Source organism: Protomyctophum bolini (genome assembly GCF_963924005.1).
Source record: "Protomyctophum bolini genome assembly, chromosome: 19".
NCBI classification, from domain to species: Eukaryota; Metazoa; Chordata; class Actinopteri; order Myctophiformes; family Myctophidae; genus Protomyctophum; species Protomyctophum bolini.
In genome coordinates, this window is record NC_137880.1 from 17,176,561 (window position 1) to 17,188,842 (window position 12,282).

Sequence of the window (12,282 nt, forward strand, 5' to 3'; positions counted from 1 at the left end):
TTGGACCCTAGAAGAGTAAATTCCACATTGAGTATGTGTAACATCGTCATACATGTGCACATGATCCAGGCTGCACATTGCCATGGGAACAAGCATCGTTCCACTTGAGGCCACATTCTATGCACTACGCTCCCGCTCCCTGTATTCCACTGAGCTCTCTGGGTTTGGATCTAAAATAAGTCTGTGTTACATTAACAATCCCAGTTCCCAGCATAAAGGTAGGGTGATATTTTCCAATTAAAACAAAACGTTTTTTGTTAAGAGGTTAAATCGCTATATGTTCTGATGTCCAGTAACAAGGGTCTCCCTGTCTCTCCAGCTCTTAAATAAACAGAAAAACAAAAACAAATAAAATTCTGATGGGTGGTCAAATTTCAGCCAGGGGAAAGTACCCATTCATCATTTTATAGAAAGAACGTAATCTCTTGTCACACCATTGAAAGTAATAGCTGAACTGAAACCCTCACAATATGTCCAACACCGATGGATGGGGGTTTCTGTTTTCTAAAGCCCAAATCACACCAGTTGCAACTCAACAATACCGTTTTAAGGTCAACTACACCAATGCAACTCATTGCAACTCTTTAAAACGGTTTTCTCCCAAGGAGTTGCAACTGGTGTGGTTTGGGCTTAGAAAGCTGGAGAACCATGCACAAGTAATAACATCAGAAATAGTTATTTTTTATTTAACACAAATTTTAACAAAAGCATAGGCCTATTACTTGTCACCTGTGGTGAACAGTGGTCCGGGCCAGGGGTCTTTGTCAAAAATAGCCGAACGATCTTCAACTCACTAGAAAATAGCAAATCTACTTGATCTGCTGTTTTCACCTATAGTGTTCAACTGCAGAATATAGGGAGTTAAGGACATTCATGTGGTTAAGAGTAAAAAACAACCCTGCAACTGTAAATTGGAGACACACACACACACACACACACACACACTCTCTCTCTCTCTCTCTCTCTCCTGAGACATCTGCAAGTTCCTGTTGCTTAGTAATAGTGTTCAGTAGTGTGATTAAAGTGAACTTCAAAGCTCCATGCTCTCTCATTAGTCACTGCTGGCTGAATAATGAGTCCCAGGGAGGAAGCTGATTAAGAACGCCATCCTCCATGTTCACTGGGCTGTACATAATCACATCCTAAAGCGCTGGTGCTATGTTCTCAACCTGTGGCGGTGGCGGGCCGTGAGGATATTGCAAATGCCCCCCCCTCCGCCCCAAAATAAAATGCATAACACTTAAGATTGTAATGATATATTACAAGATATATATTAAAAGCAATTATGGGGGGGGGGGGCATATTTAATTTGGTATTGCTAAAAGGGGAACTTAAAAGTATACTACATTAGTTCTATTGATTCGAGCCAGAAGATAATCCATTGATTGATCACAACATGCTCTGAAAATGCACATGGCCCACCCATCTGACCATAAGAGTGATGTTGAGATTTTCAAAGTGCAGAAAAGGTTGAGAACCACTGTCCTAAAGCACAGAGCTTAATATAACCAACTTGAGGCTATCCGCATCAGTGGTGGAAAGTAATGAAGTATGTTCAAGGTACATTTACTTTACTTGAGTAGGCCATTTACATGTTCTTGTAACAAAGTAATTTTGTAACCTTTCTTCACTACTTTGATCTGCATAGAACTGGCTGATGGAAGGCAACAATTCCAGTCTTAAATCAACCTAGTGACATTTCCTAGCTAGGCACAAATTTAGACGTTTAAAATGTTCATCGACTTGCAAACATGTCTGCTTTGCTTTCATGCTGTGTGTGTCCTCAGAGATTTACTTCTCTTTGATGAGCTACTGAGGCTATTAAAAAGGTGTGCCTTTGAAATAGTGAATTTCAATTAAGATCTTTAAATCAACTATTACCTAGGCAAAATCGTCGTTGGCTGCTAATGGAGTTGCATTTCTTCACCTGTCTATAACGGCAGTGTTGGGTGGAACCCTTTATTTAGAATTCGTTTTTTTCCCTTAATTTTTATAAAGATAAATGCTGAATGCATTTTCACTGTTTTTGAAAGTCTTTGCCTACGGCCAAAATAGCGATGCTATGTGGAAAGTGGTTAACCAAAGAAAAGTAACTAAATCTCATAACATTGGAATATGTTTATCTTTTTTACATTTCATGAACAATTAACAGTTTTGGACATACAGTACAATGACAGGTTGTTGTTTGTTCAATGCAATCAGTGGCAGATTACTAAACCTTATCCAAGACCTAGGCAGACTTAAGGCAGACAATATTATGGACTAAACGCTTAAATGCATAATGTAGAACGTAGAACTACTCAGCGGCAATGATAGGAACTTGAGTTCCAGAATGGAAAGGCTACACCCTGGTGACACATAGATGGGGATAATTAATGATAGGCTTTCATAAAAACATCACAAACATAACACCTCATAATGTAGAAATTAGTGTGGCAATGCACTAGACTAGATTCTAATGCATTTCTAGTGACTACAATTAAATGTAACAATAAAAAAAGATATAATCATAATCAAGTGTGTGTGTAATATTGGCATACACTTAACTAAAATAAGACATGCAATGTTTTTTACATGCAGCCACAACAATATAAATAGAATTGTATCATTTCCACACACACACACACACACACACACACACACACACACACACACACACACGTGATGCCATACAAAAAGAGAGTAACCCTGAAATAAAAACCTAAAGGAACAAGAATAAAGACACTTTAGACAGCATTAACAATGTAAGAAATATCTAATCCTTTTATTACATTCAACAGAAATACAGTACACTGAAATTGCACATATTCACCAGATATAGCAGCATTCTGACTGGCAAGTAGACTAATCAATAGGCACAAAAAAATAATTAAATAAGAAACACATGTTCAAATGTGTTCTGGTGGCCATTTTCTGGACATTCAAATTTCACTGAAGCAGTTAATTTACACACCTGGTAAAACAGATTCTACGTGGCTAAAAACATACCTTTCGCTGCCCGTGACTCATGGTTTTACCGGCAAGAGCAGACTGGATGAAAGGTCAAATATAAAGCAATGGCAGTGAAGAGGGCTCATGTCAGTGATTCACTGTGTCCAGTGCTAAACCACAGAGCGATGCTCGCCACACACGTACATGGCACTCGGCTGGATGCGCCGCTTCGTGTTACCTGGCAGCTGAGGAAGGAACTTGAAGTATTTGGGCATCAAGTCGAGGCAGGCGTCGCGGAACTTCTTGATCCGCCAGTAGTAGATGAGGGGGTTGAGGGCCGACTTGAGGTAGCACAACCAGAGGAACCAGGTGCTGATTTGGAAAAAGGTGTCCCTGCGGTAGAAGTCACTGCTGAACGTGCTCACCAGGCTGTACGCGGCGAAGGGCGCCCAGCACACCGTGAACACGGAGAAGAGGATGAGGATGGTGGTGAAGGCACGTGTCTTGAAGCTCATGTCTATGTTCATCTGGAAGGGCCTCTGCAGGCTCATCAGTCCCAGTTTGCTGGCCTGGCTCAGGCAGATGCTGTCCGAGTGGCTGTGGATGCGGATAGCGTTGTGGCGGATGGTGTTCAGTATCCCCATGAAGGTGTACAGCATGACCATGAAGGGCGTAAAGAAGAAAACCAGCATCAGGATCAACACGTAGGCGTGGTAACCCCTCTCTTCGCTAAAACCAAACACACACTGCGGGGCTCTGGACGGGATCTGAAGGGAGGGGCAACCGATGGACAACGGGAAGGAGAAGACAAACGAGAGTCCCCAGGTTATCACGATGAGCACCTTGGCTCTGTGCGGGCTCAGCTTGTCTTGTTTCTGCACGATGATGAGGAAACGGTCAATGCTGATTATGAGCAGGATGGCCACGCCCTCCATCACAAAGAGCCAAAAGAGCATCGCCGACACACGGCAGAACACGTCCCCGAAGATCCAGTGCGTGGTCACCACGGTGACCAGGGCGAAGGGCATGTTGAGGACGGCCAGCATCATGTCGGCGAACGCCAGGCTGGCGAGCAGGATGTTGATGGCCGAGCGCATGGCCGACCTCTGGTACACCATCAGGCACACCACCACATTCCCCAGGAGGGCCACCAATAGGATAACAACCATGACTGCACAGAAGAACACCTGGAGCGGCAGGCTGACGCCGTGCTGCACACTCCCTGGAGTGACTTCCGCCACAGGTGTGAGATGCTCCAGTGGCACCCGGTAGCCATGGGAGGAATTTGCCACAGAGTTCTGGGTGGAGATGTTTACCAAGGAAATGTCCTCCATGGCCCCTGCAGCCGTTAAGCCCTCCGGGAGATGCGGGCGATCGGAGAAGTTCAGCAGCCCCGTGATGAGGCAGCAGAGGCTGGCGTTGATCTCCCCTCCTGCCTTGGGTAGGGGAAGGGCAGTGGAGTGGACCATTCTTCCCCAGCCTGGAGGTTGGACATTGTCGACTGGGCGTTCTCAGCCTAGACACAACACCTCCATTGTCTTGGACGCTTTGGCCACACACACGCGCATCTTCACAGATCTGAAAGCCTGAAGAAACAAGAACAGATAAGGCATGATAAGGGTATTAGAGTAACATACACCAGTAAGACGCGCAAACGCGGGAAGCGAACGCAGCTGAGACCCTGCAGATCATGTCTGTCTGTCTGTCTGTCTGTCCCGCTGTTACTGTATATGTGGACCTGGCCCCTTTTGTGCCCATATATGGAGCTGAGTGATTGCTGATGCAACACACTCCATATTTGGACGTATAGCGGGACAGACACACACACAGACAGACAGACACACAGACAGACAGACAGACATGATCTGCTAGGTCTCATAGTAAGTGCTCATTGCGTTCGCAATCACTGCGTTCGCAATAATAACATGTCTCCTGTAAATTCTAACTCCCTTTGCCCCCACAACACTCAACTCCTTAATGATGAGAATCAATATATCAATGAATGGGCATTGTATGAAGGAGATCAGAAGAGATTATATAATATTCTTCCAATCAAAATCACATTAGTGTTGTTGTGTAATGAATGAGACAGTGAGCACATAACCAACTCAAAGAGTTGGATAAAAAGGAAAGGGAAGAAAGTCTACAACTCCCCAAATTACCTCAAATATACAATCATAAAGTTGAATGTCACATTACATTTACCTCACAGCCTGTTCGGACAGAATGAGTGAAGCATAGATGTAATTCTCCCATGCATAATTGTGGTTAGGATTGTGATAAAGAATGACACTAAGGGCTGTATTTTGCGTGTCTTAAGTACCAGGTCTTATTCCCTAACTTGAGTAAACTAAAGACCTGGAGGCGTGATCAATGCCATTTGGCTATTCTGAGTGGCCAAAGAGCATTGATCACGCCTCCAGGTCTTTAGTTTACTCAAGTTAGGGAATAAGACCTGGTACTTAAGACACGCAAAATACAGCCCTAAGTGTTTTGACCTATTTTACGTTTTGACATCTACCACGGATGAGTTGGTGTACGCTGTACGGTTTAGATTAACATAATAAAGGAGCTAGTAGTACACTCCCCCCACCAACGCCAATATGGGAATTTATTATACAGTTTATTTAAAAATCACACGTGTGTGAGGTGAGGGGCGCCCACTGTGGCTGCAGATTCACTGCCACTATATACGTTGTGTTGTACTACTACTTTCTACTTTTAGAAATGGGGGGATGCCCCATAAGATACAAGCCTGCCCTGCACACATGCACGTGCATTTGCGTGCATGTGCGCAGATAAAGCATGCAGAGTTGCAGACGTGTATATCCTGTTTAGAAACAGGGATTACAAATACAATGCTTAATCGTATCCATAAAAGTAAATGATTAATTTTTGCCCCAAAATAATTTTAGGCGTGAGAGAAGTGGGGGCTGGGGGGATGCCGCCCCAATTGTATATGAAACGAAATGAGACATATAAGATGGATTTATACTGGCCACATGACGTCTCATGTCGTCAATGTTTGTTTAACTGCTGCCCTAAACAAACATTAAAAGCTGCCGTGGCTGGCATTCGATTTTTGTTAAAAGTGCTCTAAACAAACATTAAAAGTCCATCGACTTGGCAGTCATACTGTATGAGGCAATTTCAAAAGCCAGGCATCTGAGGTGCATCAAAAAAGTTAGTGTATTATAACTAGTAGACTGTTGTGAAAAAGCACATGCCTAAGACGATTAATCCATAAATATGTCTGAGCAGTATGCTTCTGTTTTACTTCCTGCAGACCCTGTCACTAACCAACATCCAGTGCTCAACCAGGAACAACTCAATACAGCAATAAAAAGAAAACCCTTATCGCTTGTATAAACATTGGGCGCTGTTATTTCAGGACAGCTGGTATAATTTACAATGGCTGAGCAGCATGTCAAATAATAAAATATGTTTACCATTGCTTTTCTGCACGACACAAAGGTTTTGAAAGAGTCCTTTGAGGCCAGCTCATCCTTTATAAATGATACATTTTGTATCATTTATACTTTCTGTTACATTCATTTATGTTAAAGTTAAATCACAATAAGGCTGTGGCAAGTGATCAAAGGCTTGAGTGTCACAATTACCCACAGCTTTATTAAGCAGGACCATGTAAATGAGAACAAATATTAAAACAGAGCCAGCATATAGCCTATTTGATATGTTCTAGAGAGGACATTTTGTCATGGGTGCAGCAAAGCATAAAATATGTACTATTAGTATTGAACACTGTTCCACACCAGGGAAGGTAATAGACAGTAGTGAGTACAATGCTCGCTGCACTTTGCAGGCAGTGACCTAAAAATATTAAAATAGCTCCTTCAACCTCTGAGCAATCAAGTACACTTGCAGCGAAATGGATGCTAGGATACTAAGGGTTCTCGAAGACTGGATAACTCAAGTATAGACATGGCAGCACAATCTGTCAAGATGGAAAATTGCAAAGAAACCAATTAAATAAAACATTTTCAGCCACATGGACTTGAATTCAAATAAATTGTGAACTCTAAAAGGGTTCTGTCTTTAAGTCAATAATAGCTTGTTGGTGAGAACAGCTAGTGGCATTAATAACATGCCAAAAATGATGTATTTATGGCTATTTCAAGTAGCTTCAAATCTTTACAACACGTCTGAAAACATGTAAAGACACAATTTATGATTGATTTATGATGAGTTAGTTTGACACAAATCTAGAACCGGGAGACTTGAACCATCCTGTTGTGCCACTGCTGCAAAGCTGTCCCGAGTGAACTTCTGCCCACCATTAAGACCTAGCTGGCATCACAAAAAAAAGAGGCCAATTCATCCATGCCCAAGGAATCACAAAACATACTTGTTTATGAGTTAGTTATACTGTGTGCTGTATTAAACAATACAATCATTCTTAACCCTTATGTGAAATTAATTAATTATGCAGACTTAAAAACATCCTTTTAGTTTATGGCCTTCATGCACAGGCATTTGCGCCCTCAAAAAGAGACCTTTCCCCTAAAATGATGACATTCCAGCCTCGGTGATAGACAGCTTCTCTACCACCCTTCTTCATAGAGAACATGGTAATGTTCTTCAGCTCCACTGCTCCAACGTAGATGAGGTCCCAAATGGAGCTAGTTTAGGCTGTGATTACAGCCTGTCACAAAAAAACACCCATTCAACAGTTGTTTCACAGCGGAATGTCATGTTTATCACCCTGTTTGTTTTGACTGCAGACGAGACAGTGAGTGGACACCCGTATGAAGGCTATGAATGAACAAGTCAGTCACGCCAGTGCCATTAAATGTGCGATAAAATAAATAATAATATATTCCAATATGTGAATTGGCCCATGCATTGTAAAATATCTGAGCTGTTTTTGCATGCTATGTTTTTTGTAATAATTTACTATAAGACGTTGGAATAGTTTAAAAAAATACATTTCAAACAGTCGTGATTAATTATGCGTAAGATAATACAGTTATTGATAATTGTTGATGCTTTTTCCTCGTATTGTAATTTTCTACCAAATGCTTGAGGGGGAGGATACCCACTGGCCCAAGCCCACAGAGACTTCACATCTCTATGTGACAACGTCATTGTTGTTGGACAACAATGCATATACACACTCCAATATATCGATCGCAAGTAATTGACTTGAAATGACTCCGTCTCCATTATTACCTTCATTCTCCCACACGACACGAAGCAGCTGCTATCCAGATGAATCGGTTCAAGTGTGTCTGTCTCAGCCCTTATGGTTCATCTCGTCACCGTCTCCCTCTTTGTGGTCGAGGACTCGAGGCATGTGGTGGTGGTCGGGTGGATCGTTGATCTCACGCAATAATAACTAAGTTACCTGTTCTTCGCTCAAAATCTGCAGATAAATAGAGACGACAGTGCGACAATGGGCGATGTTCCTCCCACACAACTGGAAACCGGGAAGAGAGATCGGCACATTACTCTCGCTTCACTCTCGCTTTTGTTTCCACTGGAGACAGAAAAATAGATTGTTTTACCCTCCGCGTGCGTTTCGCCCCAAATACATCACACCGTCTGCTCAATTTATTAACGTGAACATATTAATTCACCGTTCCCCTCCGTAGTTAGTCACTGATGAGAGCAGTCGCCCCTCCAATGAGATGTTCGGATGCAACATACATCAGCCTTATTAATAATACACTACACTTACAAACTACAATGTCTCTTTGGTTGTGTCCATGGAAACTGACACCTCCACCAGCCAATAGTTTGGACAGGAACGGCTCTTCAGATACGCCCCTTTACGTACTCCAATAGAAATGACCAAATGTGTAATAAGGGGAGTGGGTTTAAGTCGAATGAAAGGGGTTTGGGTTTTTGCGCACGTGCGGGAGGAAGAAAAATCTAAAATCTAACGTACAATAGGTTATAGGTTTTATCGGTATCTTAATATGCATACCGTTACAGAACTGGTTCTCAGATTTTTACATTTTTGTAACTCCCCAGAAGCAGATCACAGTGAACTGTGAAGTGACAATTTAAGAACGTTTTAGACATGTTTAATAGGCTACTTAAAAAAGAAAAAGATGAATGCATTAAAAAAATCAACAAACTTACTATATAAAAACTGGTAAATAGGCCATATTGTCAAATACCGGTGATAAAAGAGGCAACATATTTTTAAATAGCTTATCTGCCATTTTCACAACATTTATCTGTGAAGCCAAAATGTAATGCCTCAACTCCCTGTTGGCAGCCTTGGCTAATTCAAGTATCCAACATTACTGTCTGAGACTGAGTTTATATTGCAGCAATAACAATACAGTCTCCACAACATGAGGACCTACACATTAAAGACAAAAGCACTTAAAGCAGTTGCATTTCATTTTAACTAATCTCATGCTGAAAAACAGACATGGTGAACCACCTGAAATTATGTGGGGAAATTATGGCCAAAATAAAAGTTTATTGTGTGCGTATATGCAGCAAATTGAGGCAAATGCCATAAGACAATTGTTACAATCTTAAAAGTCACCACACCTACGTAGATGCAGTGTGTCGGGGCAGCTTAGCAAACAACATAGAGCTCAATACTATTCACTGTGCATTTTTGGGGGACCTGTAAATGAATCCATGTATTCAGTTATAGAATATCTTGACTAGAATGATAACACAAAACGTAACTAGATATCAATTACATCCAATGTGGTCTTCTTTTATCATGGATATCACATAACGAACAAACAAGATATACCATGGTAAAAGAAGACCAAATGTTTAGGACAATAGCATTGGTCAGAGCAAACTGGAACTGGTGTAATATAGTTTCATCAAATACAATTTTCCATTTAGGAATTTATCCAGAGCAACTTGGCTTATATGTAAAATCATAGTAAGCATGAGCCCTAGAGTCAAACTATTTACATAATAAATAAATCATAACAATTTGACTGATGAAGATGTCCTATTGCTCAATGTATGCTCCATCGTACGGCTGTGTCACACTCAATCTACAAGCTCACAACGTCCCAAATGTGCAATGTGTTGCAAGCTTGTACAGTAAGATTGGCCATTTTCGGCATAAGACACCGCCATATGACGGAGTATAAATCAGGCTTAACCCAAACCCTTTAACTGCTTCACTTTTTCCGTCTTTGGTGGGAGGATTTTTACTTCAAAGGGGATGAAGAACTTCAGAAGGGCTTTTGTGTCTTTCATGGTAAGGGAATACTCCTGTGCAATCTTTTCAGGGGTCCATGTTTGTGGCTCCCGCTTGTGACTTGCAAGGGCTTTGAGAGCCTCCACAATGGACAGTTTGCCTTTAGGAACGTCTGTAATGTCAACAAAGCCGTAAGGGTCCCCGGGTAAGCTGTACTTCAGTGCTCTGCGCTCTTCATTCTTTCTGCTCTTCGTTAGTTGCTTTGGTGACTGTGAAGAAACAGTGGTGACTATTAAAAAGTGCAATAAGTAATAATGGCCCGATACAGTCCCCCCCCCCACCTGGAAGCACGTCCACGGTCCACCGGCCAGGAGCTAGCGCTGGCCTGGAGGCGAACCCGGAACCTCGTATCAGTAAGCTGCATACGTTACCAATCGACTAAAGAGCCATGGCCCGATAGGCAAGTAGTAACGCAGCCACCTATAGCATACAATCATAGCTACATAGAGAGTTTATTCTATAGTGATTTTCCTCATCTCTACCAGCCTGCAGCCACAGCCACGGTCTACAGTTTCAAAACACAACTAGATTCCATTGATAATATCCCACATCTAGAGTTGCAGTACCAACCCTGACAGGCTGACAGCCCATTCATGCATTCACCCAAACAGAAAAGTCTGATCTGACTGTAACGTTATACAACGTAAAACTCACCAACATTGCAGCTGTACGACAGAAAGCTTGTATTATGCTCTTTGTATCTGCAAAGTTTTTGTCTCATAAAAATAGATGATACTTTGTCAATAAATTCCATGCAAGTGATAATCTTTCTAAGAGTTTGGAAGCACTCGTTGAAGATCACTCAACAGTATCCGTCCTGCATACTGCGTATGACCCGTTTTTAAATTGCACATGGCAACAGGACGTTATTGAAAATCCAAAAATTAAAAAAATTAAAATTATCACCTGCTCAGAATGTATTGACAGAAAGTAAAGTACAGAAAGACAGAAAGTAACATGTTGTCTATGGTGGAATTTATGAAACAAAAAGTGGTGATGTAACATTGTTTAATATACAGATCAAACTATTGATTGTAAAAGAGTAGATGATTACCATTATAAGCAAGGCATTATAAGCAAGGCCACACACACACACACACCACATCAACCAACCCAATCTGACCTCTGTTTCTGGATCTTTCGACTCCACGTACACAGACTGCAGGAGCGACAGAAGAGGGGCGTTCTTTTGGTGGATTGTATCAGTTACCCCCAGAACTGCAAGAAAACACCATGTTTGACAAAATGTTGAATGTTTCACACGAGTCTGACTCTGACATGATGAACTTGAACGCTGAATGTGGATGGGAATAATAACCCGAGCTGACCCCATGCACATGACCAGACACTCACCTTCAGGACTGCTCTCAACCTCGGGTGGAATGTTGACATGGTGTCGTGGTGCTGGTTCTGGCTTCTGCTTGGATATTTCACGGTGTACCCGGTTTTCGAGATTAAAATTCCTAAACACCCGCGATACGCGTGCTCCCATATTTGACATCTTACGCCAAACTGCACGAACAATAAAGGTTGTATGTACAAATGCATACGGCAGGCGAGAGGGTCCAGACCATAGAGGTCCACACGGAGCCAAACTTTTATCCTACAGCGACGCCTTGCGTTTGGAGGACTTATAATCATGTGCAGATCGCAGGGCGATGATTGACAGGCAAAGTGAAAGTGCCATCTGCAAAATAAGGTGTTTTTCCATTGCATCTGAAGAAACTTAGAACCAGAGAGAAAAACAGCTGGCATGGCATACTGGAGTGGATTTTTCGGTTAAAACCTTTTAATACAGTTTTGAAGGACCATGAAAAATACTTTAAATGTTGTTAAAATAATGTAATTATAAATCTGTTTGTCTGTTTCCTTACATACTTTTTTTAAATTGGTTTTTATTTCACGTTTGCTTTGGCTATTTTCTCACACCAATATAACCTGAAATTTGAGCATATGTAGCCAGCAGATGGCAGCATTTTGCTAATGTGGGGCAAGTATGAGGCAGGGCCATTCTATCAGCCACATTCTATCATTGTGGTTCTAATCCAGTTCTCAAACTTTTATTGTATTATTTGTTATTTCAAGGACCCCCATAACTCTCACAGACCTTGTAAGGTTCCATTTAGAAACTACTCAATGAACCC

General features: G+C 41.8%; 2 protein-coding genes across 2 annotated transcripts; both read right to left on the bottom strand.

Annotated features, from left to right (window-relative positions):
* Positions 1-2,767: 2,767 nt before the first annotated feature.
* gpr63 (G protein-coupled receptor 63) lies at positions 2,768-8,580 on the bottom strand. Its single transcript, XM_080791708.1, has 2 exons — positions 8,122-8,580; positions 2,768-4,517 (listed from the first exon to the last, which is right to left on the bottom strand). Exon 2 carries the CDS (start codon positions 4,398-4,400, stop codon positions 3,102-3,104), a length of 1,299 nt encoding a protein of 432 aa, XP_080647834.1. The 5' UTR covers positions 4,401-4,517; positions 8,122-8,580; the 3' UTR covers positions 2,768-3,101.
* Positions 8,581-9,365: 785 nt separating this feature from the next.
* ndufaf4 (NADH:ubiquinone oxidoreductase complex assembly factor 4) lies at positions 9,366-11,676 on the bottom strand. The gene is made up of 3 exons (XM_080790204.1): positions 11,492-11,676; positions 11,262-11,356; positions 9,366-10,347 (listed from the first exon to the last, which is right to left on the bottom strand). Exons 1-3 carry the CDS (start codon positions 11,637-11,639, stop codon positions 10,036-10,038), a joined length of 555 nt encoding a protein of 184 aa, XP_080646330.1. The 5' UTR covers positions 11,640-11,676; the 3' UTR covers positions 9,366-10,035.
* Between the last annotated feature and the right edge of the window lie 606 nt (positions 11,677-12,282).